The sequence below is a fragment of the Rhodnius prolixus genome, unplaced genomic scaffold (assembly GCF_049639745.1).
Source record: "Rhodnius prolixus isolate KJV_2025 unplaced genomic scaffold, Rpr scaffold_1, whole genome shotgun sequence".
NCBI lineage: Eukaryota > Metazoa > Arthropoda > Insecta > Hemiptera > Reduviidae > Rhodnius > Rhodnius prolixus.
In genome coordinates, this window is record NW_027411581.1 from 8,664,892 (window position 1) to 8,686,564 (window position 21,673).

The following is a 21,673-nucleotide window of genomic DNA, read 5'->3' on the forward strand; positions in this document are numbered from 1 at the left end:
ATGCAAAAAACGAGTTTAGAAATCTAATAAACAATTTTAATTAAATCTCTTACATGAATAAGTACATTTTTCTGTACATTTAGCCAAAGTGGTATTAACGAAAAAGGTATCTGTAACTACTTACATATACTTCTAGGTTGTTTCCCTTCTTTTTTTTCTTCTGAAGCCTCTTTATTTTTTTGTTCGCCATTTTTCATGCTATTTACTCCATCTTCAAAAAATGAGAACAACAAATGTGTCGGGATCATTATTTCTAAGGCAGTTAAAACCTAAAATAAATTATAAAATTAAAGATACCGCCCTTGTCCATGCTTCATATTACTTTCAATTCAAGCCATACCTGCAACCATCTCAATGCCTGTTCTTGTACCCGGGGTTCAGTGCCTTTAAATCTAACTGCTACAAAATGATAGAGTTTTTTAGCATCGAACCCCAGAGGACTCATATCTGGATCCAATATTTTACTGGATAAAATGAAAATTATTGATCATGGAATCAATAAATTGTGTTTATAATCATAATAACACTAAAAAATATATGTATTAAATCTAATTTTTATTTCCATAAAAATATAAAGGCGCAAATATAAGATTACTAACTAATGAAGTTTCATGAGGATAAAATTCATTCCCATGAACTATTTAAAAATAAGATACTATAATAGTACGATATTAATCGTTGAGAGTATATAGAAAGCGAATATCACGTTTTTGAACGTTTTGAACCCTGAAATAGTCATTTAAATTGCGACTAGAGAATTTTAAAACAATCAAAATACGTTTGTACACCACAGCAGTAAGTATTCGCCTATGTTTTTAGGTAGGGCTTTATATACAACTTTCAGGTGTAAACGAGGATGGAAGCAAATACTTTACAATATTTTTTTTTTTTTTTAACGAATAAAAAGTAGTTTCACGCGGGATTAAAGCAGGGGATCTCCACAAATTCTCGCTTCAAAATCACTACAATAACACCCTATCTACTAAATTTTAGTGTAACCGACTAAATTGTAAAAGAAGCGGAACCAAATGATTTCAAGACATATGTGATGAAATCTGTCCGTCGCTGTGGGGGTTTAATAATTTTTAATAAACAAAAACGTAAAGTAATCAAAACACAGTTCTGTTAGTGCGTTTGACAACACAAATATATTATGAATATATATCATGGAAACGTTATAATTCTCTTATTAGTCTAATGACTAAATTGACGAACTTGATGTATTGAAGATTTTCCACACCCATTAAACTGTTTTTGGGTCCTGAACTAGCTTCAGCCTATCATTAGTATCAGTCTTGATTCATTATCAATGTTATTCATAATCGAAAACCGGCCTTTTTCAACTTATTATTATTGTCACCAAAAAATGCGTTAAATCATTTACCTCAGTAACATTTTTAATTCATACAATTCTCTATCTGGCACGTCCCTTACTACAGCTTCTAACCAATGAGGCATTACAAAATCCCAAACATCAGTGGTTATCACTTCATACGGAACCAAACAAAAAAGCCTGTTTAAACCATTTTTTAGATGAGAAGTTTTGGACACTAACATATCCCTGAAAAAAAAAATTAATAATAATTATCTTTCACAAAAATATTAATAATATATTGATATATTTATTTTGGAGGCTCCACTAGATATAAAAGTTGGCCTACCAATGACCCCCAACTCTTGCGTATTCGGGAGGATGAGGTAACAAACATGATACAAATACATCGAAGTGCGTCTGACAAACTTCTCCCAACCATCCACAAACATAATCAGTTTTTAAACGCTCTAAAGTGCACTCAGCCTGGTCTGAAATCGAAAGGTAATAATATGTCCACAAGACAAATAATAATTATTCTTCTAACGTTCTTTCATTTACTTTTTACTAGCGGGCTGGGGTTTTTATTATCATTCATTTAATTACCAAAATTTAGTTGAAAAAAATCTTTTCGTAGAATTAAAGAACAAAAAAATTATATTTTTATATACTAATTGATAGCAATTACTTAATATTGTGACAAATATTATATAAACTATAATATTTATGATTTTGAACTGCTCTTATTAGTGCTTGTGCTAAATATAATAAGTGCATGACTGTTTAATATTTAAATTATTTAATCTGTAAAAAAGTTATGATTTAAGAAAATATTTCTTTATTCTTTACTCAAGTCTTGAATTTTATTTGATATAATGTTCTCTTACATACTTCTCAAACTTGACCTCCTGTGATGAATTTTTATCAAATCTCTTAACATCAAAAATTATTTAGTCTCTACTAGAACTAACCGTCAAATGTGTAGGCCGTAACATGAAACCAATGAAACAACATTGACAGAAGTCTGCCCAGAATTTCATTTGATGTATGTTCATTAGGTACACATAAACCTACAAGAAGCCAGACTCCAAATCGGCCCATTAGTTGTCTTTCTTCTACACTAAGAGATGTCGTTTCACACAAAGCATTTAACAATGCAGCTTTTGTTTGAATATCAGTCATATCTTTTGATATTTCTGGAGTCGTCGGGCGAGCTTCTTTTAACAAGCTGAAACATACAAATCAGAGAAAAATTTGTTTATGGAGAGGACAACAGTACGGAAAATAGTTTTTTGAGAATGGGCCTGAGAGGATAAGTTCGAACCCAACCAATGGCATAAAGAAGTCCACATTATCAGGCATTCAGTTGGGTCCCAACTAATGAAATGAGTCACAATATATCGCGGTACCCCTCTCTATGTCATCGCTTTTTAGGAGAGCCCCCAACTCTCAGTTTACTTCTGCCATAAATGTAAACAAGTAAGATATTAAAGTTAGTTTTTATTTCTTAAAAAATACTTCTTCTTACTTTCATGGATTTTCTGGGACATTCTAAACATGATAGAAGCTAAAACTATTGTTTTAGTCTAATGATATCGCCATCTTTCTTTTGAGTAGTGGTAAGAATGGAAGTGAAATCGTCATGAGAAGAGAAATATTATGAAACATGAAAGAAAATTAAAAACTGAGATATTTTTGTCATATTCACCTGACTATAGCTTCAACTAAATAAATCAGCATATCAGGTGGCATAGTCCAAGCTTTTGGAAGGCATGTATGCAACATATGATCTCCTCCTCTTCTTTTGTTGTGACGGCTAGCGTCACATTGAGCACAGTATCTTATAGGATGATTTCCATTGAAACTGGCACATTCAGGAGTAAAACATATGGAAACTATACTTTTGTCAGATGAACGGCAATTCTGAAAAATCAAGAATTTTTCAAAAACTATAGATGCGCTTTTTTGCATGTGTACATACGTTTTCTTCAAGTGAAATAAACAATTTACGTGATATAGAGTATGGAAAAGTTGTGAGCTTAGTTGGATCAAATTATACCAGCGAATTGTTTTTTTTTTTCGAAAAAGAAGTTTACCAAACATAAAGTTACACTTTAAACGTTCCGAAAATATGGACTATTATATTACTCATAAACCTTTACAATTTTACAGAATTCCCGCTTTCTCGCTGTAATTATATTAAAGATATAAGGTGATAAAGTTGGGAATTTTACATTTTCTTCATATTTCCATATGAACCTAAGAAACGACCTAGAGATAAGGAATTCTTATTTTTTCAGACAGCCAAACTACGCTCGTAGCGCTAGCACCTAGGGAAACGACCTCATCCCATGTTGGGAGCGTAGGAAAACTTGAGAGGGTGTCGTGTCATTCTGAAATCAATGGGAATGAAGTTTCTGACAAGTTGGACATCCATCCCGTTCACTGTTCCAGAACCTGCTCTTAAGGGCACCATACGAACAGCTCTTGAGCAAAAAATTTGGAGAGTACACGAAGAATCCTGGTAAGTTGTTTTAAGCCCGTTCTATATAAAATCATAACCGAGGAGACCTTTGTCATGCAGAGGAAGAAACGGCTTCTCATATTCTGTTTGAATGCGTAGCTAACGCAATGTTGCGATATGAGATATTTGGCACTTTGCAGCCAGTGAAGATCATATCAACAAACAAAAATTAGTGAGTAAGCTCCTGGGCCTATTAAGAAAGAGAGGATTTACTAACTATGGTAGATTACCTACGGCCTCAATAAGCATACAATACAATACGCCTCCTAATGTAGTGCCTTGCGGTACAGGACTTGTCCCTTGTCCCAATAATAAATAATACTAAGTATAATTTGTAACGTGTACCTTATTTTCACAAGTAACAGAACATTGTTGCATTGGATGAAGAATATCATAGAACATTTGATCAGGATTTTCTCTATGAATTTCATTAGCACATTCAATACACAAATATAAAGGTGGTGGAGAATCAGTTGCAAAAGTTATTGATATACAGTGATCATAGCAAACTTTTGCCGCTTCAGCTGAGCCAGAATTCGGACACATGTCACGTTGACAAAGAAATGGCACCCAACCTAATATGCACAAAAAAAAAGATTTTGTAGAGAGACATTTTTAGTAGAATAAACATAAATAAATATAAATAAATTACTCGTAAATTTTGGAGGAATGCCTTTACGTTCGAACAAACTTGAATTAAAAGTTGGCCAGTAATAGAATAATAACTTTGCTGCAGAAGCTCGAGCAGTTGATGTACCGTGAGCAATAACACATAACATATCTTTCACTAAGTTCTGTTTCATTGTCATTAAACATTCAAGAATTTGGCAATGATGGGCTGAAATAGAAATTGTATTTAATCAAGTGTATTGTCTGCAAGTGAAGTCAATTTAGATCTGAAAGTTAGCGCAACAGATTTCAAAAGAAACTATTTAAGTAATGCATTAAAAAAAATTGGCATATTCTATCCTTTTTTTAATGAATCAAAGAAGACAAGAGCAGCTAGCTAATGACTACGTTGTTTCTAGAGCTTTCTACATATAATATATATGTAATTTCTTTTATACATATAAGTTTAGCCGTATTAGGAGTAAGTATTTGGTAAGTGACTCACCCATATCTTCTGAATATTGAAAAATCATCATCAACACTGCAGGGATAGATTGGCTGGCATAACTTTCTTTACCATCTGGAGAAACTCTAGCTACGAAAAAATTACCATATTTTAAAAAAATCTTTGTTGTAAAGAAATTCATGAATAATTGTTTCCTAAAGATAAATTCTATATTTCGTAATCAAAGTTACACTTTTGCGAAAAGTTATTAAAAAGTAGAAATTTTACAACCAGCATATAATATAGCGAAATCGAATTAATGAATAAAACTCACTATGACGAATATATTAATAATAAATAAAATCAGAATAAATAATAAACCTACTACACTTAAATACTTCAGTGTGGCATAATTTATGCTTTAAAATTAAAATTTGAAACATATTCTCGTCCCATGTAAAATCGTTGATTCATCTGTTAATATAACATTTTAATCTTATTTCTTTAATTGTTCCCAATAAACTTTTTATTTTAGGATTTAAGCTTGAGATAATTACTTATCAAATAATCCTGGAACCTATTTCACAATTTTTTACGTTAATTAAAATTAACTTACTTAAACTCTACTTTATTTTTTTTGTAATAAATTTAAGTAGCTTAATAACAGCGTGAAAATAAAGTAAAGAATAAAATTATTCCAATCGAGTAGTGCCGAGCAGTGAATAATAAAAATTATGAACTTATTAGAGTACATAATAGAACGAACAACTAGTTGATTATGTACTTATTGTGAATGGGAGAATGTAGAAGTATAGCGAGTGGACAATTTCTTGATGAAGAGAACTTGGTAGTACTGACATTGTGGAAGCAGTTAAATAAGGCAGAGTATCAATCATGTCGCTATCCAAGAATGGCATCAGACATCCTAAGCATTGTAAAAGTGCTTCTCCAAATGCTACAAGGAATAATAATAATATTTATCATCATTTAAATCATATAATCTTGTGCAACTAACTGTATTTCTAAACAGCCTAAAACTCACTCTGCAAGCCATATTGTAGTAAAGGCGCCACATCAACTAATTCAATTATGGCATTGTAAAGCCCTTTGTAATCTAGATTCGGATACAGTGCTAACCTAGCCTGATCTTTTTCTGGATATTTCAACATTTCAATTGGAGAACTAGGAACATCTTTCAGAACAGCTGAAAGTTATAAACCAATTTTAAATATAATTAGTGATTAAATTATTTTTATTATTATTAATATTTACTTTTAACAGCTTGTCAATCTAGAAAAACAGATAAGGAAAACTTTAATATAAGAATTTAAGAACTTCTTGACTTACTTAAAAGTGTTTGAGAAAAATATTTTATAGTATTGGCAATTTCAAGGCCTGAAGGTGCTGGCATTACATTATGAAGGAGTCTCAAGTGATAATCATGTAAATTTCTGATTTTTGCAGCAACTGTAAAACAAACAATTGAAGAAAAACATTACATCTATCAAGACTGTTTTGTTTTGACACCGTAGAATCAGTAAGTGATTTATAAGAACATATTATTGAAGGATTGGTTTTGCCACAATAAACATTTCTCCTCCCTTACCAAAATTCAAGTTGCATTACAAACATAACACGGTATTATTATTTCTGATACTCCGCGATTAAACTTAGGAGATTATCCTAAATTTTATTTTGCTGTTCACTATGTAACAAAAGAATGAACTTACAAGCTGCAGCTCTGGTTCCCATTACAATGTTTGCAGTCTGGGCAGTTCTTTATTTGTTCTTAAAATGCATTATTGCAAGCTGCAACAAATATGCTTAACATAAAAATTTTGCAGTGCTTTTAGTCAATAAAGTATTAAATATTAAAGAATTGTTGGAATGGGGATAAGGTTTTAAAATGGGCTTCACATGTTTACTGCCTTTTATAAATATAAATAGTAAAGTGGGATTCTGGGAGAATGCTTGATGCTGACCCCACTTCTCCATCTTTTATTGATCTCTCACTAGCAGTGCATACTTGTTTCATAAATACATTTAAAAATATACTCAGTTTCTTATTATAATTCTTTAGAGATGAATTATAAAAATAATATAGGAGGTGATAAATGCATTCTAATCGGAAAAACTCATTTTAAATTAGATTTCAAAAGTCTTTTTCTATACTTTTTTATTGTATTATAATAATAATAATATTCATTAACAGTGAAGATCAGTAAATATGTATGTAATTTAAAAGAATTGCTTTTTTTTTCTTTTTTTTTTAATAAAACATCAATTCTAATGAAGAGATTAATAAATAACTAAGATATTTTCTTGAAGCCACTTTTTCGCACACAGGAGCCCTCAAAAGGGATATTTCCAGGAAAACGAACTTGAAAATTTGACTTGTGCTCACTTATACTTTCATGTGAGAAAAATTAAAAATATATTTCTACCCTGCCTTCCCATAAAAGATACATATGTCGAAGTTGGTCCTGATTACTCTGATCACCAATATTACCCAGTTCTGATCAAATTCCTGTTTCTTGAATCCTCTATTTTCCTAAAACAAATTTTTAAAAAGTTTTTTACAAATTGGAATATACTATGCCAGCTAATTATTTTAACACAGTAACAAAATTAATGAGGTTGAAAAAGTTAATTTTGTTCTAATAAACCAATATTTAACACATTAAAAACCCCTCTAAATATAGCTTATTTACTTTTCATCATAAACCACAAAAAATCAAAAAATAAGTTTGTTAAACACAGTTTAACAAATAAAAGGCGTAACTAGTGATTTGATATTTTTTATTTATTTTTCCTAATTTCTTTGTTTAACAAGCATGACAATTTAATTTACCAGCAGATTTGAATGACTAAATTGTATCAGAACATTAAGGAAATATCTATATTCTAATGTGCGAAAATTAGTAAAAAATTTCCGCTATGAGAACTCATATTTGGCTTTAGACTGATTCGGAAGATAAAATTCTACCTATTTATTAAATTGTTTAGCCTGATCCAAATGACCTGTGCAAGGAGTTAAAATACATGAATGGCGCCTAGATTAAAAATTAATTTTTTTCTGTAAATTTTCGAATTTATGAGAAGGGTTTTTGATAGCCAAGAAATTGGGGTTTTCGCTTGGGCCAGGAAGATTGGATTGCTATGGAGATCGAAAAATGATAACACAGAATCTAAAAATTGATATTATAGCGCCATTTCGTTTGTAAACTAAATTTTGAGCAACATTTAATAAAATAACCTGAAGGGCTAAAAATCTGAAAAGTCATAGTTTTTTCCTTTTTTGTCTCAAATCTAAAAACATTTTATATTCTGGTTATATAATAACAATAATACCATCGAAATCCTGAAATCATCATCTTTGAATGAATGCTAAAAATGGAAGATAATATGAGGCTTTTGATGTTCATTTAATTATATAAACAATTCATTAATAAATATGTATTAAAGTAAACTTTTCAAACGTAATATTTTCAGAATTTAATTTTCTGTTAAGCGATAAAGTGAATTTTTCATTCTTCACTTTTTATTGAACTCATTACATATAAAGTCGAGGTGGTGAGACGCTTAGTTGTGTTGTGAGTTGGTATTATTGTACATTTAAACAGCTGATGGAGGTGAATGTATTTTGAGCGTGTTTTTTTGGCGGTTAATATTAAAAAGGGAGTGAAAATAATCATGAGTTCTGATTTTAATGGAAAATTAGATATGTTCGTTTAATTTCTTCTAAGTGACCAACAGTTGAGTGGTTTGTTGTGATATTTTAATTGAACTAGTGCAATTTCTTACATAAAATACATGTATTGCAGTCGGTAATTATTTTCTTAATGAAAGTAATCCTGTTGACGGAAGAATTAAAGCACCATTGAGGGACATTGCAATAGCGAAATTTTTGAAGCTGTTTCTATTTATAATTAACTCATGAAGAAAACTGTAGAACACTTCTGATTATGACTTCTACCAGGGAATTAAGAAAACATATTGTTTCCTTTTTTGAATTAAACGGTTTTACAGTAAGAGGGGATGCTGGTGACTTTCTAACAGAAACTTTAGCACCTTTAAGCGAACAAGAGAGAGAAGAGTGGCTTGAAAAAATTACTGACCATTGTCAGAGGCAGTCATTATCCACAGCCATTCTTGAAAAACAACATTTAGAGCTTGCTATATTAGATAGCTGTAAAAATGAGGTAGAAGATGATGATGATTTGTTGAAAGTCATATCAGCTTTTGATGTCCCTAGTTTTTATTACGATTTAGAAAGAAAAAAGTTTTTATTAAATAGAACATTGAGAAAAAAAGAACTTTTTGGAAATGCAGAAAGTAAAGGATTAATGTTGAAAGACAGGTATACAATAATTCATCAACGTACCATACGAAACAAACTATTTCATGCTTATTCTGGTGATACAAACAACTTCAAATTATGTCCTGTTGAATTCCTGTTGAGCACAAACAGTAAAACGGAAAATGTAGTTTTATTAGGTCTATTAACTCAGCTAGAGGAAGGAAAGTACTACATTGAAGACCCTAGTGGATATATTCAAATAGACTTGGCAGAGACAGTTTATCACGATGGTCTTTTTACGGAATCATGTTTTGTGTTAGTAGAAGGATGGTACCAGGATCGCATTCTTCATGTGCAAGCAATGGGTCATCCTCCAAGGGAGAATTCCGATGTAAGCCGTGTGTATTTTGGTAATGTCAACATATTTGGTGGACCTAATAATGAAACCTTAAGAAATAATGAGAGGCTTAAAAGATTCGAACACAGAAAAGATGATGCAATGATAATTTTTTTGTCAGAGGTTTGGTTGGATCAGCCTAAGGTGTTTGAAAAATTAAGGATTTTATTTAGAGGATATGCTCTTTCACCGCCTACTGCTTTTGTTTTGATGGGCAATTTCTTAAAAAACAATAAAGGTAGCAGTTATTTTGTTAATCTCAAAGAAGCATTTAAATCATTGGGCGAACTAATAGCCCAGTTCCAGCAGATAGCAGCCAATTCTAAATTTATTATTATACCAGGGCTAACAGACAACCCTTCTGCAAATATTCTTCCCAAACCTGAACTACCTGAAGTACTGTTGTCTGATTTAAAGGTTCACATTAAGAATCTTGTTAGCGCAACAAATCCATGTCGCATACAGTATTGTACTCAGGAAATAATTATAATTCGTGAAGATATTGTCACTAAGCTTTGTCGCAACAGTATACATTTCTCAGATTTAAAAGATATCGGATTACAATTTGCTAAAACAATAATCAGCCAGGCACATTTGGTACCCTTACCTCTCAATGTTTGCCCAATCTATTGGGAGCTAGATGCGTCTCTATATTTATATCCTTGTCCGGATTTGATAGTTGTGGCTGATCAACAGAAAGCATTTTCTGCTAATTACAATAATTGTCACGTGATAAATCCAGGTCCTTTTTCTCAAAGTGAATTTTCTTTTAAAGTTTATTATCCAGCTACCAAAGAGATAGAAGACTGTCAAATACCTCCAGAAACATGAAATTGAATAAGTCGAAATGAGATCCATATGCATGAAATATTGTAAATATTTGTATTATACTTTGTAAATTTTCATTCCATCTTATTTTATTTACCCTAATATCTTCCTATAGAAAATATGATGCTTACTCATGGAGTATGAGCATTGAAAACTTTAAAAAAAAATACAAATAAGATACATGACGATTTATTTCTGAATATTTACATACATGTGTATGTACATATTTTCATTAAACTAGAAGAGGTTATCTTGGGAAAAATTAGAGTTAGAAAAAAATGAATGTTTTCTTCTTTAGAAGTTGACTTATAAACCTGTGCATTATGTTTAATTTTTTTACAAATCCCCAGATAATTAAATTGAAAGTTTTTGAAGCATATTAAGAAAGTATTACTGAGTCTTATCCGTCATGTTAAAACAATGTACATATAATCATACATTACTACAACATGAATCTTCTGGATTAAGAGTTGTTTTAAAAGGAAATTTTAGAAAAGGTATATTTTATTAATAATAATTTACCTCAACCGGAATAACAACAAAAATACAAGAGCTATATTCTTGAAGGTAAAATATCAACCAGCAAACTGCTCGAAGTTATTAAAAGACTTTTAATAGCTGTTTGAAATGATCGAGAGACGGGTGAGTAAGAGAGACATGTAGGTTTACAGAAAGATGTAGGGCCAAGATACCCTTGACTTACAGTACTAGACATCGTTAGCTGCCTGCCACCTTTATACTAGAAAAGTCAAAAACATATTAACGACTTTACTGCATGAACTTTACTACAAATAGAAATCCTAAGTGGCCATAAATTGACCAAACGGAAATTTTTATTGTTTTGGGGGGGAAAAAAGAAAGTGATTTATTTTGGTCTTTATCTTCACGACAAAATTTAATCTCTCCGAAAAACTGGATTTGAGGAGTATTTCTTCAAACCCATGGAATAAACATTAGCAAGGGAATCAACATCTGGCAGAAGGATGGCTTGCAACGGACATCAGAGTGATGACTTCAACAGAAATACACATGACTATTTTTAACATGAATTAAAGTTTATTGAAAAAATGTTATAATACAAGTGCGAACGTTTAAATTATACAAAACAATATTCTAATTTAAGTAACTTTATTATTTTCTTGATTTTATGAATATTTGTTTAACTGAAGAAATAACAACATTTTACAGAAGTCTCAAGTTTCAAGTTGCCCTTATCTCTTGTTTTTCACACTGCCACTTATTACATTCTGCTAATTGCATAAGAAATAACTTGTAAAATAGTATGCTGTGGAAATCGAAGTAAAAAGCACTTCTTATGGAAAAGGAAGGTGATAAAAATAAAGTAAAACATCTTTCCTGAAACAAACACTTATTTTCTTGGTCTTAGTTTAATTTTATGTCCTCCTACACACCGAAAGACCAAACTTGGATCTTCTTCTACATCCCAAACATCGGAAGATGGATCTATTATGAAGTTAAAAATAATTTTTGACAAAACAGATTTCAGTTCTAACATAGCAAATTTCTGCCCTAGAAAAAAAAAAATCATACATTACTAAATTTTATGGAAGAGTTTAAGTCAGAATAAATTAGTAATAGTATCGATTCTATTAAATTAACTGAAGATCCTTCCCTGACGGTATAAGGAATGACGGGCAATACTATAGCCGAGCATTTAAGTGCTCAGACCGCAAAACTAAGATGTATTGGGTTTGATCCAGGTCTTGGTTTTGGATTATATTAATGGCTTATATGAAAAATATGCTCAAGGCAGTTCGCCTTGTCCAAAACAACTTATCGTAAAGCCCAGCTGACACTACTACGGTTTTTTCATATTTTGAATTCTTAATGGGCGTGTGGTTTTGTTGTATTGGTTATGAGGGTGGAATTTAAGAGAGAGATCCCAGTTCTTGTTCCGCTCACAGCTTCTTTTTATTTGTTAGAAAAAATGTAATTAGAAAAGTACGAACACCCAAGATGTTTCTAGGGGTTGGAAAAAGATATAATTTCTCTAGCACCCTCACGATCCAGGAATTTCTTGGCTATTTGGGAGTGGAAAGGGTGTCAGGGACTCGCCCACATCAGTAAGTGGGGTTAAACTATCGTGTCACCAAGAAACTCCATCGCTTGCCTTTTACCACTAGTTTCTTCTACAAAGGCTTATACGAGCTTCTAAGCTAGCCCCTGGGAAAGCAACACTTCAAGGAAAGTCTTGGACCATGCGTGATCACTTATTCGCATAGACGAGAAATAAAGTTTCGAAGTTGAACAAAAACATTAGTCACGACCATTTATCTTTTGTACTTTTTTACTAATAATTTATCCCAACCAAGATTTTTCCCAGTACTTAACCAAAGAACTATCCACATATTTCTTACCAATACAATTTCTTGGGCCTGCGCTGAATGGAACATAAGCATATGGATGCCTTTTACTTAAATTTTTAGGCAGAAAATTATCTGGATTAAACTCTTCTGGATTAGGAAAATATTTTTCATTTCTGTGTAAAAAATAAATGCTTATCAGCAACACTGTCCCTGCTGGGACGGTGTAACCACCTGAAATAATCAATAAAAAATAATAATAATAATAACCATCTGGAATACATGGTTTAAATCAAAGTGAAAATTTATTTATATAAACATAATTTTTCATGCATTATTTCTCTAACATTCGTTAAAAATTCTCATAAACACGACTTTTTCTTACTTCTATTCTCAAGTTCTAACGCAATAATATTCCTCAAACACAGGTTAATATTTATCCATATTAATTCTCACCAACATTGTAGTTTGTATAACCGTATATTACACTGAAATATAAACTTAAAAAGAAGCCTTCAATACGAAGTCGCAGAAAAGCCTAGGAGCTATTTTCAAGAAAGTAAATTATCCATTGAAAACACAAGTACATATATTCCGGTAGAAGAGGTTATTTCCAACTCAATTTAAGCTAGACATTTCACCTCTCTCAACAGTACCATAACATACAGAAAAATAGCACTTCAAAGAGCCTCTCAGAAGTAATAATTATTGCTACCTTCTGCTCTTCTAGAATTTAGAGACACTTTCTACACATATCCAATCATCTATTCTTTCTACGTCTTAACTGACGTAAACAAATAAAAAAAATAAAGTACAAGTAATCTATAAACCTGAAATCATTTAATGCAATTTTTAATTTAAAAAAGTACTTACTAGGAAGATGTAAGTCTTCAAAAATTTCTCTTCCTATTAATGGAACACTTGGATAGAGTCGAAGAGATTCCTTAATGACACATTCCAAATATTTCATCAATTGTAAGTTTTCATAAGAGATCTTCTGTGAGTCCTGTAAATCCATTACTTCTACCAATTCCTCATATATTTTTTCCTAAAAAATATTTCATATTATTAACCTGCCAATCGATGGTAAGTTCTTATTTATATAAGGAAATAAAATTACAAATAACTACAAATAATATCTACCTTTAATAAAAACAAACATAATTACATAAATAAAACTTTGTGTTTTTTGATCTTAAAATTATGTTTCCGAAGTTTTTTTTTATAGTGCATGTGGTTTAGCAACGTTGACTACAAGCCAGTGTGGATATTTTATTAATCAAAAGAATCAATTTGAATATGATATGTAGCAATGGGAAAAATATAATAATAAAATATAATATAAATATAATATATAAAAATGATATTTTTACCTGCACTTCTCTATGTCTAGAAAGCAGAATGAGCGCAAAGCCAATAGCAGCTGTTGTAGTGTCATGGCCCTAAATTGAATATACAATACATAGAAATAGAAATTATTTATTTTTTGCACTCGTTGGAAGTCAAATATTCAGGTTAATCCTCTTTAATTAAAATTATAATTGTAATTTATTTAAGTACGACAGCTACTTATAAAGTCTACAATATAAATTTAGTTAGCAGGACCACATTATACTGAAAAAAATTCTTGAACCACTCGAATGACTTATGACCTTTTCGTAATTGTGAAGCGTCAGTTTCTTCAAATTGAATGTTTTATACATACATATTTATTGCATTCAAAGTAACGGATGCGAGGCAAACTATTCAAAAATGTAAATAGTCGTTACATGGGTCTCTGATTTCTACTGATTACTATCCTTATCTTCATAAAGTCACTTTTCTTGAAAGCACCTTACGAAAAAAGATCTGGAGTGAACACACACACACACAGACGACTTTCTCTTATAATTCTCGGCTTTTTGTGTTGAAATAGCATTAAAACACTGCTTAAATGGTCAAAACAAACTTTCCAAAAAAAAATATATTAAAAGAAAAATTTATGATTCACAATTTAAAGAAAATTTAAAAGGCATTTTAGAAAAAGCACAAAAATGTGAATAATCGAATCGAATTTTCGAAATTTCCTGGTAAAATGTTTTAAATAAGTTTTAGGCCAAATATTTATTTTTAATCGAAGCAATTTTTAAGAAAAATACTTGCTTAAGAAAAAGTTTATAGAAGATATGCATTTTATAAGGACGGCGTTTCTTTAGAATATTTTTAGTTGAATGAGTTGTATTATGACATAATTTACCCTAGCTATGGGCAAAATTGTACATTATGGTGGTGTAGAATCAGTATTTCAACCAGCACCGATTTCTACTGAAAGATTTCTTTTTCATGTCTTACAGATGCAAAAAAAAAAAAAAAATCTATTATAATAACTCTACCACAGTCAATATCAATACATTTAGTTTATTATTAATGTCTCAAACTAAAAAACATATTACCTCAAACAAGAAAGTATCCACTTCTTCTCTAATATCATTATCTGATTGAAACGTTGAATTGCCTGACATCTTCATCTTTAACAGTAATTCTAAAAACGCTACTTTTCTTTTAACACCTAAAATGATTTTAAAAAATATTTTATTAATCGAATAATTGTAAGGAAATAAACTTCGAAAAGTTATAAATGCAAAATGAGAGAGAGGTAAACTTTTCCTATAAGAATATGCAATTATATGATTACCAAACAATCTTTATTACCATACCTTCTTCATCTCTAAACGATCCAACGTGAATATCTTCTCGCATTTGATGACTTTTTTCTTTAATAACCTAAAATTAAAGTAACTTTTTAAAACTAATAATAAACAATAACTAACAATCTTTTCGCCATAAAAAGTTAGTGGATAGTGTGATGACGGCAACTTAATCAGTGCTCAAATTTTCTGTAAAAACGTGATTAACGAAGAGTGAACATAAAGGAATCCCAAGAGTGTTAGGTCAGATTTGATCAACTGCAGTTTTCCCATAATGTAGCTATGATTAATATTACTTGTCTTTCATTTCAAACTGGGGCAACTTCTCTGCTGCATAGAAAAAATAAATTATTGAAATTTTCATTTCTTTATTTACTTGTATGTACTTAGTTCCTTCAAAAAATAAATAAAGCCGAAAAGCATTAATAAAAATAGAATTGGTAATAACTTGTTCTAGCTGAGATTATTTGATTACCTTTAGAGACATTTTTTGAAGAGATTGAATAGTGTTTGAGCTCCTAACAACAATTTTTCCGGAAAATGTTTTAAGCCAAATTATCCCATTAACGGCTACTTTAGAAAAATCGAAAAAAATCTCCGTCTACCTACCCAGATAAAATAACCACGCCACTCAACTGTATTAAAACACATTTAATGCATTTACAAAACACCTTGTTTGAAGTTAATCGATTGTATGGATTTTTTTTTGCACAGAAAAGAACTTATAATTTTTATTTGAAGAATTAAGTTAAAATTAATTCCTTAAAAGAAGTAAAGAAGATAGCCTAAGCTACTGTCCCAATTAATATCAATAACAATCATTCCACAAATATTAAAAACGTGGGCACACTTTTGTTACTCTATAATTATATAATTACAAAATTATAATAATTACAGAAAGTTATACATTTAATATTATCCGATTTTTCATTATCATTTTTAAAAAATACTAACTTTATTAGTCTGATCGTGAAGAATTTTGATTAGTTTTTGTTCTTGCTTGTGTTTTCCAGTTAAAAAATAAATAAAATTGTTCTGCAACCAAGGTTTTCTAATTCGTTCAGAAATAAGTTCGCACATTCTGAAAATAAATTCAAGTAGTTAAACTAAACTGAGCATTTTGTTTAAATCTCTCTTATGTAAAAATCGTGTTAACGTTCAAGTGAAACTTAGTATAAATACTAAAATTTCTTAGTGGAAGTAAAATAATGCCAATTTTTTCAGATGGTCATGAAACTAACTAATATTTAGTTTATTGAATTTAATAAATCAAGTAAAGAGTTTGATTAAAAAACAAAATACTTTGTTACTGCTTGAACATAATTAGAGTTGTGATGAAGTTGTGCATTAATTTCAGTTCCCATTGCAGTTTCTGTGGATCATTAATTTAATAATAAGAAATTTGTAATAAATTACACATTAGAAGTGTTATTTAGAACCTTAAACATATAATACTTACCACAAATAACATCTAATGCGTATCTCGATATCAATGGTTGGGCATTAAATGTAGAGCCATCACAATGATTTCTTAAGCATTCAATGAGAATGTTTCCATTTTTGTTGAAAATATCTATAAATTCTTCTAATATTTTGAAATGAAAGGCAGGGGTTATTGCTTTGCGACGTTTGTGCCATTTCTCTCCTGAAATGAGAATCATATGTGAAATGTAATATTGTAAATGTTAGCTCGGGAATGTTTCTTTAATGTAGAAGTGACCTCTTACAGAATGTTTTCGATGCTCTTGATACTTCTGAACAATAAACAGTAAAAAGGCATAATAAAAACTTCAATTGGATTGGTGTTTAACTGAAGAGCTGGGTTGTTCAGGTTTCCCTTAGTGGTTATGCTGTAGTCGTACAACAGAGAGAGGGTGCTCCCGATGGACTATATAAAGGAGGTAGTTTGGTAATTGATGAGAAACTTTTTCGAATTAAATTAAATTTATACAAATGGCAATAATAAAGTAAAAGCAATAATATAAAATAATAAAATATTAGTAAGCTTACATGCACATTAAACACTGAAACACTGCACGCAACATTTGAATGCAGCTGTATGAATGTAAGCAAATGGGTGAGCGCTAGAACATGAGTGATGGGTTACTGTTTCTACTAATATTTTATTATTTTGTATTACTGTTTTTACTTTATTGTTGCCACCTGAATAAATTTTAGATTCTGACATAAATTTAAAAAAAAATCGTCCAATCTAAACTGAAACAATAAATGTTAAGAAATGACTTGCGAATACTTATGAATAGACAAATAGCATTGGAACGGTGTGGTAAATTTCAATTCCTTATGTTTTAATGTATATTTCTGCAGTTGAAAAAAAATATTGTACGACATCCGCGTGGTTAGAGGCTCGGTCCAAAACGCTAATATGTTCAGTAATACTGGGGTTTTCTCATATTTGGCTTTAGAACTCATTTATTAACATCTCTATCCACTCTATCCACGGCTGTTATCAATAGGTTTATTTTAAAGTCCGCCTAAAATAAAATACTTAAAAAAGAAAATACTATGATTTTCTAATAAAAAAATAAACTTTAAAAATAGTTACTTTATTATCAGTAAAATGGGTTTATATAAATTTCTCACCAGAGCTCGTTAATAATCCTGTTCCCAACCACGAGTGTAGCAAGTTATAAATAACTGATTTAGTCAAATGCGTTGTATCTTTCAAAACTATCTGAAAGTCAAATCATATAATAATTGAATAAAATGAGAGAATTGCGCGCCATCAAAGATAAATAGTAAGTTAGTGGCAAAAATAACCATTCTTAAATGCTTTCTGTAGTGTCCAGGGCTTTCTACATTCTAGCAGATTTCATAATTCGACTTTTTTCGAAAAAATGCTTGAAAAAAATGTTTAGAGTTGCAATTTATTGAAAGAAATATGAATCGCTGTAGAGAAACTTCGAAAAAAGAAAATCCAAATGAAAAACGAAAAATTAATTCCAACTGGAATTTTCTTGAAACATTTAACTCCAAAAATTCATTTGGTGAAAAGTGCACTTCGCATAAGATGACACAAAAATTGTCAAACATTTTTGCTAGATAGATGCTTAGAGCTAGATGCGTTAAAGCTGCGATTTATGTACATGTTTCCATCTTAATAATAATAATAATAATAATAATAATAATAATAGTGTAGGGAAGGGCTTAGCTATCGGTTAGCGAACTGGACTCCCACGCGGAGGTCCCGGGTTCGAATCCAGCTGCTGACCCTTAGATTTTCTCTTCCTAGGAGCTTCTTACAGCTCACTGTCCGGTGATGGACAGTGTTGTCTGTAACGAGAGAACACTGTCCGGAGGCCGGCAGTGCAATGAAAAAAGCTCCGGGCGCTAATAACCTCAGCTGTTGACGCGCCTTAAATCATCAAAAAAAAAATAATAATAATAATAATAATCAGTAGAAAGAGAAAGCCATAATTCTAGGTAGGCTTTGATGTCTAAAAAGATAAGAGCACACCTTTAAATATTTTTAGCATTTTTTATTCAGAACAATTCTCAGTTAATTTTGTTCAGAATATTATATATACATTCATGTATATACGAGTACAGTAAAAAATAATTAATAGTCTTTTGTGATAAATTTTATATCATCTTGTTTCCCTAGAAGTTATCAGGCAAAAAAGTTAGCTACTTTTGGTATTTTACATTCTTGCTGGTACCTATCTAATAATACAAATATGATCTATAAATAACATTTTCAAAACTCTATTATATTATAGTTCATGGACTGCAAATTACTGCTGATGCTTTTAATCTCTGGGTTTAGTCCCAGAGGAAAATATGTAGGGTATGTGTACTCAGTAAACGCACATATTTATGTTCACTTCTCATAACTGAGTAGTCTAGTCTAAAGAAGGCAAGAAATATCAGTTTGTGTCTGGGCTGTAGGAAGCTGTCTGACAGGTGATAAGTACAGGGGTAAATATTATCACAACTTTCATATGGTGTACCAGGATCAACTGCTCCTGTAGACAATAGAGAACACGATCCACAACCTGGTTGAGGCCGTTCTGCATCTTCTTCTTGTGGTTGAAGGAACAAGGAGCATTCTCGGGGCCAATAAGCAGGGATTTGGAGGGGAGAGGTGAAATAGTCAGGAAATGATTTTATATGATTTACAGTTCCCTTCTCTTCGTAGGTCTTCTCTAGAGGGCTTGGTTCCCTTAGTTACAGGAAGCCTTCCTCCTAACATTAGCGAAGAATGTGTTGGCATTGGGGAGTATTTTTTTCTGATTTCGGCTCTTCCTAGAACTTCCCTAGAATGATTGACTGAATGGTTTCACCATAGATCTATTTGGTCGCCGTGCAGTATACCCCATTAAGAAAATAGATAATTTTGGCAAGAATACAAATACAATTGTGTGCACATAGCACGCAAAAGAAAAAAAATCATACATTCACTGCTTCTCAGAAATGAATCAAATAGATCTATGGTCATGGTAATTTGCTTTTGGATCATATCCTTTACTCTGTTTACAAAGTAATAAATTAATTTCTTACTTCACAATCCTCAGCATCACTCAAACATACTGCGAGCATATTTCCCACCCATAATCGATTAATATGACCGTACTTTTTCACCAGAACACGTCGATATTTCAGTCCAGCTGCAATCAAAGATACATACATTATGCTTAGTGATATAAATCAATTTAAGATGATTAAAAATATAGTGATAAAACAAAAATAATTACCTGGTCCGCTGTGTGGTACACTGAACAAATTCCCAACTAATGGAATTCCAGATGGACCAGGAATAGTATTTCCGAGCACAACAAAACGTTTATCAAGTTTCCATTGTGACCACAACATTAATCCAGATATAAACAAAATTATAATTATGACAACCAGCATCTTTTAACTGAATTGAACGTTCAACTCAGAAAACCGATCATGCAGTCAGTTTTTATTAATAAATGAAATGTTTGCTACGAAAAAATAATTGTATTTGAATCTAGACTAACTAAGATTGAATTGTATTCATATTTTGACTAAATTCAAGAATTATTGAAATGATAATGCGAAAGTGATTGCTTAGAAATTAATGAGTCATTACTCTGATTATATGACATTAAAAACATTATCTAAGTGCATTATCACGGAATGGGATTGAAAGAAAAGAATTTGTATAACATTGATTATGTGGTTCTTCTCATCAATGATAACTCTTATCTTGTTTTTTATTTAATCATTTATTTTTATTTTTTCACTTGAAAATGGTCATTAATATGTTTATTCAAAAATATTAGCACATGAAACATGTTTTTATTAATTTAGCATCATAAAAAAAAAGAAATTTTCAAAAAAAAAGTAATAAAAAACAAAAAGGGAAGGGATTAGCTATGCGGTTGGCGTTACTGGACTCCCACGCGGAGGTCCCGGGTTCGAATCCAGCTGCTGACCCTTAGATTTTCTTTTCCTAGGAGCTTCTTACAGCTCACTGTCCGATGATGGACAGTGTTGTCTGTAACAAGAGAACACTGGCCGGTGGCCGGCAGTGCACTGAAAAAAAGCTCCCGGCGCCAATAACCTAAGATGTTGACGCGCCTTAAATCATCAAAAAAAAAAAAAAATTAAAAACAAAAAATCTTAATAAATTGAGATGAAATTTTTGATGAATTCGGACAAAAAAAAAAATTAGTAAAACGTCACTACCGCTTAACTTTAGAATTTACTTCCATCTTTAATGAGGCCGTATATTATTACATTAAATGTTTAAAATAAATTTATAGATTTATACAAACGCAATGAGTATACCTAAAGAAAAGCGTTGGAGCCGTTTTCGAGAAAAACCCAGAAAACTATCCAATAAAGTAGACTTCTATTAGGTAAATTTTATTCGCATTACCTAATGACACCAAACTTTTTCGTACATAATCTGTGGAAGACTCTTCAATGTTCTTCCAAACCGTGAAATCTGATGTGAACTATCACAAAAATTCCTCATACTGAAATTTTCAAGGTTTCTACCAAAACTTTGAATTGTCAGATCAAAATAATTTCTTTATAAAAAAAAAGAACCTACAGAAAGCCAATGTTAAAATAATTTTCATGTAACGCGTTTCATACAAAAGTGAAGGATTTTTTTTTTCAGTGAAGACAGTTTACAAATGCTGAAACAAGTCGCCCAAGAGATACTTAATTCTGATTTACTTCAGCTCAAAATTTTAGCGACTCATTTGTTCCTTGCTCACATTCTATAAGTGACGGGAGCACTCATTCAACT

General features: G+C 31.0%; 3 protein-coding genes and 1 long non-coding RNA gene across 11 annotated transcripts in view; 2 read left to right on the forward strand and 2 right to left on the reverse strand.

The window, feature by feature from the left end:
* The window catches only part of unc79 (UNC-79 domain-containing protein), a 33,601-nt gene extending 26,157 nt beyond the window's left edge, over positions 1–7,444 (reverse strand). For 3 of the 6 annotated variants that reach the window (XM_074130317.1, XM_074130400.1, XM_074130257.1), the window contains exons 1-13: positions 6,621–6,894; positions 6,238–6,357; positions 5,933–6,094; positions 5,675–5,845; positions 4,951–5,040; positions 4,489–4,674; positions 4,182–4,411; positions 3,021–3,235; positions 2,284–2,540; positions 1,662–1,803; positions 1,385–1,561; positions 341–464; positions 125–269 (exon numbers count right to left, since the gene is read on the reverse strand). In XM_074130317.1, coding sequence (XP_073986418.1) covers positions 125–269; positions 341–464; positions 1,385–1,561; positions 1,662–1,803; positions 2,284–2,540; positions 3,021–3,235; positions 4,182–4,411; positions 4,489–4,674; positions 4,951–5,040; positions 5,675–5,845; positions 5,933–6,094; positions 6,238–6,357; positions 6,621–6,642 — 2,041 coding nt within the window. In that variant the 5' untranslated portion in view covers positions 6,643–6,894. Of the gene's footprint in view, positions 1–124; positions 270–340; positions 465–1,384; positions 1,562–1,661; positions 1,804–2,283; positions 2,541–3,020; positions 3,236–4,181; positions 4,412–4,488; positions 4,675–4,950; positions 5,041–5,674; positions 5,846–5,932; positions 6,095–6,237; positions 6,358–6,620; positions 6,898–7,334 lie in introns of those variants that run through there. The other 3 variants (XM_074130182.1, XR_012459252.1, XM_074130498.1) reach the window with 3 other exon arrangements.
* Positions 1–21,673, forward strand: part of LOC141460569 (uncharacterized) — a 34,323-nt gene that overhangs the window by 11,553 nt on the left and 1,097 nt on the right. The window contains exons 2-3 of one of the 2 annotated variants that reach the window (XR_012462182.1): positions 3,613–3,836; positions 6,355–6,427. This is a non-coding gene — a long non-coding RNA (uncharacterized lncRNA). The remainder of the gene's footprint in view (positions 1–3,612; positions 3,837–6,354; positions 6,428–21,673) is intronic. The other variant, XR_012462206.1, reaches the window with a different exon arrangement.
* On the forward strand, positions 8,498–10,492 carry PolE2 (DNA polymerase epsilon subunit 2). Its single transcript, XM_074134511.1, has one exon. It carries the CDS (start codon positions 8,856–8,858, stop codon positions 10,416–10,418), a length of 1,563 nt encoding a protein of 520 aa, XP_073990612.1. The 5' UTR covers positions 8,498–8,855; the 3' UTR covers positions 10,419–10,492.
* Positions 11,450–20,567, reverse strand: LOC141457636 (cytochrome P450 4C1-like). 2 transcript variants are annotated; one of them, XM_074134863.1, is made up of 12 exons: positions 20,142–20,567; positions 19,948–20,054; positions 18,031–18,121; positions 16,886–17,071; positions 16,729–16,798; positions 16,381–16,507; positions 15,436–15,502; positions 15,172–15,287; positions 14,113–14,181; positions 13,613–13,787; positions 12,794–12,973; positions 11,450–11,945 (listed from the first exon to the last, which is right to left on the reverse strand). In XM_074134863.1, the coding sequence occupies exons 1-12, from the start codon at positions 20,299–20,301 to the stop codon at positions 11,785–11,787; spliced, it is 1,509 nt and encodes a 502-aa protein (XP_073990964.1). In that variant the 5' UTR covers positions 20,302–20,567; the 3' UTR covers positions 11,450–11,784. The 2 variants fall into 2 exon arrangements, with proteins under 2 accessions (XP_073990964.1, XP_073990999.1); XM_074134898.1 differs by lacking the exon at positions 14,113–14,181.

Bases quoted from the DNA above. Each gene is read 5' to 3' on its own strand.
- PolE2 (XM_074134511.1), top strand. From the start codon at position 8,856: ATGACTTCTACCAGGGAATTAAGAAAACATATTGTTTCCTTTTTTGAA.
- LOC141457636 (XM_074134863.1), bottom strand. From the start codon at position 20,301: ATGCTGGTTGTCATAATTATAATTTTGTTTATATCTGGATTAATGTTG. The intron at 14,182-15,171 runs GTAATATGTTTT...TATTCAATTTAG, and splicing joins TGGATACTTTCTTGTTTGAG to GGCCATGACACTACAACAGC. The intron at 12,974-13,612 runs GTAAGTACTTTT...TGATTATTTCAG, and splicing joins TGAAGACTTACATCTTCCTA to GTGGTTACACCGTCCCAGCA.